Genomic DNA, 8,582 nt, shown 5'->3' with positions numbered 1-8,582 from the left:
CCCGGAGGAGCTGGACGAAGTGGCTGGGGAGAGGGAAGTCTGGGCCTCCCTTCTGAAGCTGCTGCCCCCGCGACCCGACCCCGGATAAGCGGAAGAAAATGGATGGATGGATGGATGGATGGATGGATGGATGGTCATGTTTTTGGACTGTGGGAGGAAACCGAAGTACCGGAGAAAACCCAGGCATGCACAGGGAGAACATGCAAACTCCATGCAGAAAGACCGGGGCCGGGAATCAAACCCAGAACCTTCTTGCTGCAAGGCAACAACTCTACCAACTGTGCCAATGTGCAGCCCTCCTGTGAAACAAATTTTAATAAATGCCTTGCCTTGTGACCAACTGATACAAAAACATGGTAATTCAGGCTTTTGCATGAGACGCACTATTAAAATGTCAAGTCATATTCAATATTTCAAATAATTTGAATATTACACTCATTACCAACAAAAATAAAATCTAAAAAATAAGCTTTGTTCTTCTTGAACAACTCTACACCAATGCAACAGTTTGCCCTACAAATATAATTAAAAATTATGCTTTTCACATTTAAATGACACCTTAGCGCCTCACTGATAACTGTGTGCCATCTCACTTTGCAGCCCTGCATTCAGTAACTTCATTTTTACTTTCCAGTCAAACATGAGCCATGGTTCTCAAAAGATTGAAAAACAGACTGATGCAAAAAAGCCTAAATGTTTTTTTTCTTCTGTCATTTCAGCCATAAACATTTAATTAACATATTATGGAGTTAGTTACACGTTAATCAACTGGAACTAATTTTAATCCAATAATATTTGACAATTAATTGTAACTCAAATAATTTTTTGCAAACTGTAAGAAGATTTTATAATAAAATGATGAAACATCACCAACATATGACGCTGAATAATCTATTTAATCTATTTACACTCTGTAACTCACCCAGTTCATTGAAGTGGACCCCTTGTTTCCAGTTGCTAAGCCTGGTTCCAGTATGAGCACCAAGAACCACATTCTCCATGTTAGGAAATAGATTCCTACCAGCCTATGTGTAACACAATAGCACAAAAAACAGATGGTTTAGGAATTTGTTTTAATCCCTCTGTACAGTATGTATATCTGTGCTCTTACCTTTGCACATTGACTGCTCTTGACATGAGGCATACTGATGCATTGGGTAAGGGTATGGTAACTGGGGTTGGAAAAGTAGTTGCTGGGGTGGGCTTCATATGATGGAGTGTAAGTATCTAAAAGTTAAAACAGACATATGTTTGATTATGGGGGACACACAATTACATTTTAATCAATATTAAACGTTAATTCACCTTCTATAGTGTAATTAGATGTGACCCTGATAGCAGGAGTGTAGATTACAGCTGTCATTGTAGCCTCTTTACTCTTCTGTTTATTTTGGTAGATGATGAATAGGGGCAGGGCAAGAAGTACCAAAAACACTAGAACTATGATTCCTGCAATGGCGCCTATCTGGTAGGTGTCTACGTGTAAGGATGCGCTGGTCAAATTGTTGAAGCTTCCAAACACCACTACACCACCTGCAAAGAGAAGAAGAAACAGTTTCATTCTATTTTTCAACCAAATAAGTCAGATGGAAACTGCAGCTTGAAGAGACCCAATTCCGATTTTTTTGTCAAATCAGATTTTTTTGCCGTGGCCATTCACACTTCCAAATAAATACAATCTGTATGTGTTCTGCAATGTGAACGGGCAAACGACCTGAAAGTGTCCCATATGCACAGAAGAGGGCTCAATAACCTGTCCTGCCAATCACCATAAAAATAAGAAGTGCTCAGTTTTTGCAGAAGTAAACAGAAGTATTTTATTCTCTTAACAATAGATAGATATTAGTGTTTCATTGGAGAAATGTGATGAGCTATAGTGATGAGCTATATATATATATAAATTTAACCATGTACAGTGTTTAATATAATTATTAATTATTACATAGATGTTTGCAAGAAACGGCCCCAAACCTTATGTCTTTGTTCCACAATGGCAGCTTTTATTTTAGCATTTCCTCTCCTCCACATACGTTGTTGCCAGATGTGTACAATTTACAAAAAGAAGCAATTTAAATGTAAAAGTTGCACATATGTAGAATTACTCAAGAGAAGCTATTTACAATAGTTTTTACAGAACTTCACACATCATCAATTTATTTATTAATAGATACATATAGATATTAACTACAGAATAGATACACAAAGATTTCATTTCTAACACAGCTGCTTGCAGTAATGAGTGTTCATCCAAGAAGAGTGGCTTGCAGGAGCAGGGAGACTCTACTGGTCTGTCTCCTTTTAAATCAAGAGGCCCATGATAGTTTGACTTTAGGCAGCAGATGTCCCACAGCTGATTGACTGAACCTGCCATGGACAGAAGAACAAGACCTTCCCAGATATGGCAGGTTGTTAGGTAGGCTACTGTTGAGAAAGATGGACAACAAAACAAAAGGAGAAATTATGAATCACATCAGAATATGTAAATTATTTGGCAGATAGCGCTTAAATCAATATTTAAAATGCTTTTCTAAACAACAGTATTGGAAGATGTCAGTGATTTTAGTGAAACTTTTAATAATACAGCACTGACAGGCAGCGGTGTATATGTTTCCTAACTTTGGCTAAAGCTGCTGCTAGCTGGTTTACTCTCCAATCAGAGGCTGGTTCCTTTAAATACAGTTAGAGAATGGTGAATTGACAATGAGTAATAACGGCTCTCTAACACTTAAATGCTGTTGTTATTAACCTTACCTTTTATTATATCCTTAATGAGTAATGAGTATCCGTACATTTTTCAGTCAGGCTTCCTGAGGCAAAATCACACCGGAAGTAAAGATACACCTCTTTGAGTTATGGCAGCCATTGTTTGACATCACTGTGAAAAGGGTCTATTCACGCTGCGCAGAGAAATCAGAGAACATGGTGACAGCGAGAGTTTGAGGCGAGCTGTGAATGAGATGATAACTGAAGAGGATTCAGATGAACTGTCTAGTTCTGAAAAGAAACAGCACTGAATCAATAATTTGGCGGTGGTTTGGATTTTATATGGAGGATGTTGAACAAAATGAGGTAATTGCCTAACATGTTATAAAACTATTGCCACAATAGTTGTACCACAAATATGGTACATTGGTAAATATGGTAATTATTTCACCACCTAATCAGACTATTCTTTTACATGCTGTTCATAGCCGCGCTGCCACGGTAGAACTAGTCTGTTCACTATAGTACTTTTTAAAATAATTGCCCTTTTGTGCAAATTTTTGCCCCATTGAAATACATGGTGGAATTACTAACTGATGTCAGTTGCTAGAGTGTCCACTCTAGCAACTGCCATTTTTTAACTTTTTCTGCTTTGTTACAAACAAAATGATGCTGTTCATACATATTTCGCTGTAGAGAAATGATTTATGCATTAAAATGTAGCCACGAGTGTCTACTTTATGGAACTATTACTACTTTTGCTACAGATCTTGCTGTTTCCTGTCAAGCTCCTGTGGAGTACAGCCATGTCACACTTTCTCCTATTCTTTCAATGTACTTTTCTCTTGTGCTCTGTTTCTGTCTGTTTCTATGCATTCTGCTTGTCTACTTTTCTGTATGCCTTCTACTTCTACTGGTTTTACTATCTTTTAAGGTCTTCTACAATCTTTAATCAATTTTAGCAATTCATATATCAAAATGTTCTGCCTCTTCTGATCCTTTATGATTTTTGTTTAGCTATGTTTTACAACTTCAAATATTTCTGATTTTTCTGTTTCCACTAATTTAAGCTTATTGCTGTTTCACTATTCAAATCCAAACCTGTGAGTATTGCTCAAATGGATAATGACAACCCAAACAAGCGAGAGGTTCATATTGAAAATGACAAAACCATTAACATTTCTGGATGTTGCTGTGGAGAAGAGACGCATCAGAGCAGATATAAGAATGAAGTAATATAATTATTGTTAATATATGACTCGAAGAGTCAATCTTCCTACCTACGAGTCTCTTTTTCTTGCATTTCAGCAGCAGTCATTGAGAAAATATGCATTCTCAAAAATGCATATTTGCAATTCTTATAATTCTCATAGCCATTCTTCAACACTACCTCTTGAAGCTCATAAAAATACCATATGTATTATTTACTATTAATCATTATTTACTTGTGTTTGTATAGTTATATAAATATGTATTGCTATTACTAAATAATTTATTATGAACGGCTGTGTGCTTTGCCTGCCTACTTATAAAATACAATTGTTTATAAATGTAGCTTTGATACATTATATAAACAATGTATAAATGTGTACATTTATACATTGTTTCAACTATTTCCTCTTGTGCTAAATATGCTCTTTTTTAAGCTCTGTTTCACTTTTTGACTTTTTCAAATAATTCAGATTGCACACAAACTTCTGCTTCTTCAGCTGAACTTTGGTATACCTTTGCTAAGTTTCACTAATACATTTGTAATATAAAATAAAAATTCCAGTTTTATATTCAATTTATTTATTGCATTTAAAGTCAGTGTGGTTATGGTCATTTTTTGACCTCAATTTCCAAATTTTCCAATCCATTTAGAGATTGAAATCTTTTGCTTTACCAAATTCATTTGGCTATTTTAGAAAAATTAAATCCATGTATGGTTTACCGAAACTTTCAAAATAAACCTGCCTATTCCTCTCACGTCAGTGCACCGCTGTAGGCGGTGTAATAATATTTAGCTTTTTTTTTTTTACCTTTTTTTACCCTCAGGATAGTGAACTGCCTTGCACAGCAAGGCAATGCATTTACATTAGCACAAAGATTAGCACTTCACTGCCCCCTAGTAAACTGCTTTGCTCAGCACACAGACAGTAGTTGGCTGAGGATTAATTGAAATAACAACAGAATACACAGAAAGGTAGAGCTGCTGGTTTGGACTACAAGGACTGTAGTTCTAAACATGGCGGAACACGAGGTTCCGCCATGTTTAGGTTAGAACTACAACATGGTGGAACACTCAGTTATGACAGAGCAGGGCTGAGCTGGCATTTGGAGCTAATTGCTGTTTTGGACATTGTATAGCTGGACTAACCAAACCACAGTTACACATTGGATTAGTGTGGCTATTTGAAATGAGGCATACTGAAAATTTTAAAATAAAAGCCTTGACATTTTTCACATGAGGTAATTGCTATTTGGGCTTTATGTGACTGGTTTAAACAAACTACTCTTACACATTGAATTGGTGTGGTAGTTAAAATGAAGCTCACTGAAAGTTTAAAAAAAAGGTTTGCGTATTCCCCTCAGTTTAACTCACCACCATAGGTGGTGCAATAATATTTGCCTTTTTTCTTTTCTCAGGATAGCTTACTGCCTTGCGCACTAGCCTTTTACCTAAAGTTAGCTATTAGCTAATTTTCTTATTAATTAGACATATTTAGTATACTGAATGGAGCAAGTAAAATTAAAACACGGTGGTGTTGCTCCACAGGCTATTGCCAGCATGTAGGCTAACATTAGCACATTTTAGCTTATGCATTAATTTTAACATAATGAATGGTACAAGTACAGCTTAGTCAACATGCTTCTGCCTCTCTGCAGGTTATTGACTACATTGCAGTTTTGTTTAGCATTACTGCAAATTTTTAGCATCATAACGCTGGGTCAAAGCCGACGGGCACACTTTGGCAGGCCCCTTTAAAATTTCTGCAGGAATTTTCTAGTTATTTATTTTTCTTCCGTTACCGTTAATGCGGCTCGTACCGCTGCATGCCCACCCACAAAAGTGGTATCAAATCGTGCGGCTTGATCCCGGCATTGGAGCTATTATTTTTATTGGGGATGGAGTTACGTAAAAAAGCGAAAAACAAGCAAAATTTCCAACTGTCGAAACGCAGAGTGTAACTGACACCAACTGCCGCTTTTTTAGAGTGTGAAACAGAGTGGAATTTTGACCCCAAAATAATTTTGAAATCGCTCTCATGGCCGCATAACTTGTGCTATTGGTATGAAAGTTGGTCAGGAAATCGCACCGAATGCCTGCTCCGGTAAAATGTTTTTGAAATTGTTCTAGAGCTTATGGTTTTCTGTCCAGGTGCTTCAGAGCAAAGTGATGGGACATGACCAACTGAGGCTCCCCCTCAGTGTTTAATATAGGTTTTTGAAAAATTACTGAGCTCAGCGCACACCATATTTCTCTCATCAGTGCAATTACTGTGAATTACCTTCAGATATGATATTCAACCGGTTTTTGGATCGGCCTGACGGTTCCTGAATGGGAAGAGGTCGATCGGACTGCTTTTTCCATTAAAACTGACTGGGTGTCTCAAAGTTAAAGGCTCTCTCACACACACACGCACACACACCCCCCCCACACACACACACACACACACACACCCCACCCCACACGCAGCAGTAGGCAGAGACTTAAACGCTTACTGAAAATTTCAAAATTAAAGCTTTGACCATTTTTACATCAAGCAATTGTTCTTTTGGGCCTTACATGACTGGTTTAACCAAACCACTGTTACATATTGAATTAGTGTGGTCATTAAAATGAAGCTAACTGAAACTTTCAAAATAAAAACCTGCATATACCTCTCACGTCAGTGCACCGCCGTAGGCGGTGCACTGACATTTAGCTTTTTTGACCTTTTTTTTCGCTCAGGATAGTGAACTGCCTTGCGCAAACATTAGCATTTTCCCGCACTTGTCTATATGCTTCAAACGGTTTTCGGATCGCTGTTACAGATCCTGAACAGGAAGGAGCTCTTTGGACTGTTTTGTACAGAAAAAACTAACTGCTTCAAACAGAATTCAAACTTTTCCTGTGTGTCTCACTCACATGATAGTTGAGCTGCTCTTTAGAACTACAATGACTGAAGGTCAGAATTACAACATGGCGGAACTCTCAGATACCACATATTAGGGTTTAGCAGGCCTTTAGAACTACTTGCTGTTTTGGGCATTATATAGCTGGACTGTTACACGTTGGATTAATGTGGCCATTAATCCAATGTGTAACAATAATGAAGCTTACTGAAAATTTCAAAATAAAAGCCTCGACATTTTTCAAATAAAGTATTTCCTCTTTTGTGCTTTATGTGACTCGTTTAAACAAACTACTGTTACACAATGAATTGGTGTGGTAGTTAAAATGAAGCTAACTGAAAGTTTCAAAATAAAAGTCTGCATATTCCTCTCGTGTTAGTGCACCGCCTATGGTGATATTAGCCTTTTTTATGTTATTTATTTCTCAGGATAGTACTTAGCATTAGTACTAAAGTTAGCATTTCACTGTCTTTGACTAGTGCACTAGCACTTTTACCTAAAGTTAGCTATTAGCTAATTTTCTCATTGATTAAACATGTTTAGTATACTGAATGGAGCGTGTAAAATTAAAACAACATGGTCCTTTTGTCTGTCTGTCGTCTGCGCAGTTCACTATATGCGCAGATGACAAATAGCACTCTCATATTCTTTAAACTGTTTTTGAATAGGTATCACGGTTCCTGAATGGGAAGCAGTTGTTCGGACTGCATTTTTTAGTGAAACTGGCTGGCTCAAACAGATAGAATTGTCTCCCCCTCTGTGTCTCTCTCACAGCTGGCAGCCTTTGGCCTAATTACCATAGCAACCGAACACGGCAACAGCTGCTGATTCAGAATACAAACACTATGGCAAACATTCAGTTAAAGCAGTGGGGTACTATATAAGTGGTTTAACACACCCACTGTTAAACATTGGATTAGTGTGGCTGAAAAAGTAAAAAGTATTTCCTCTTTTGTGCTTTATGTGACTGGTTTAAACAAACTACTGTTACACATTGAATTGGTGTGGTAGTTAAAATTAAGCTAACTGAAAGTTTCAAAATAAAAGTCTGCATATTCCTCTCGTGTTAGTGCACCGCCTATGGAGGTGCAATGATATTAGCCTTTTTTATGTTATTTATTTCTCAGGATAGTGAACTGCCTTGCGCAGCAATGCAGTTTATTAACATTAGCTCAAACATTAGCATTTCCCACCCTTGACTATATGCTTGAAATGGTTTTCGGATCGCTCTTACAGATCCTGAACAGGAAGGAGATATTCGGACTGCTTTTTTCATTAAAACTAACTGCTACAAACAGTTAGAATTCTGTTTCTCTCTTTGTGTCTCACTCACACGATAGTTGAGCTGCTCTTTAGAACTACAAAGACTGAAGGTCAGAACTACAACATGGCAGAACTCTCAAATAGCACACATTAGGGATGAGCTGGCATTTAGATCTACTATGGGGCATTATATAGCTGGATTAACCAAACCACAGGTACACATTGGATTAGTGTGGCTATTTGAAATTAAGCTTACTGACAATTTCAAAATAAAAGCCTTGACATTTTTCACCCTCTCCTTGGGCTGCCACCTTTTCGTGGTGGAGGGGTTTGAGTGTCCCAATGATCCTAGGACAGAGCCTGGCCGGGCTCATCCCGAAGAGGAGACGTGGGCCCCCCATCCGATGGGCTCACCACCTGTCCAAGGGGCCAAAGGGGTCGGGTGCATTGTGCTATGGGTGGCAGCCGAGGGAGGGGACCCTGGTGGTCTGATCCTCGGCTGCAGAAGCTGGGGAAGG

The 8,582-nt window shown here is 38.0% G+C and overlaps 1 protein-coding gene across 4 annotated transcripts in view; it reads right to left on the bottom strand.

The window, feature by feature from the left end:
- Positions 1-8,582, bottom strand: part of LOC103473513 (multiple epidermal growth factor-like domains protein 10) — a 148,212-nt gene that overhangs the window by 31,726 nt on the left and 107,904 nt on the right. For all 4 annotated transcript variants that reach the window (XM_008423817.2, XM_008423815.2, XM_008423814.2 and 1 more), the window contains 3 exons: positions 1,306-1,533; positions 1,112-1,227; positions 923-1,025 (listed from right to left, as the gene is read on the bottom strand). In XM_008423817.2, the coding sequence (XP_008422039.1) occupies positions 923-1,025; positions 1,112-1,227; positions 1,306-1,533 (447 nt within the window). The remainder of the gene's footprint in view (positions 1-922; positions 1,026-1,111; positions 1,228-1,305; positions 1,534-8,582) is intronic.

The sequence above is a fragment of the Poecilia reticulata genome, linkage group LG12, assembly GCF_000633615.1.
Source record: "Poecilia reticulata strain Guanapo linkage group LG12, Guppy_female_1.0+MT, whole genome shotgun sequence".
Lineage (NCBI taxonomy): Eukaryota > Metazoa > Chordata > Actinopteri > Cyprinodontiformes > Poeciliidae > Poecilia > Poecilia reticulata.
This window is presented reverse-complemented; position numbering and strand designations above follow the sequence as displayed.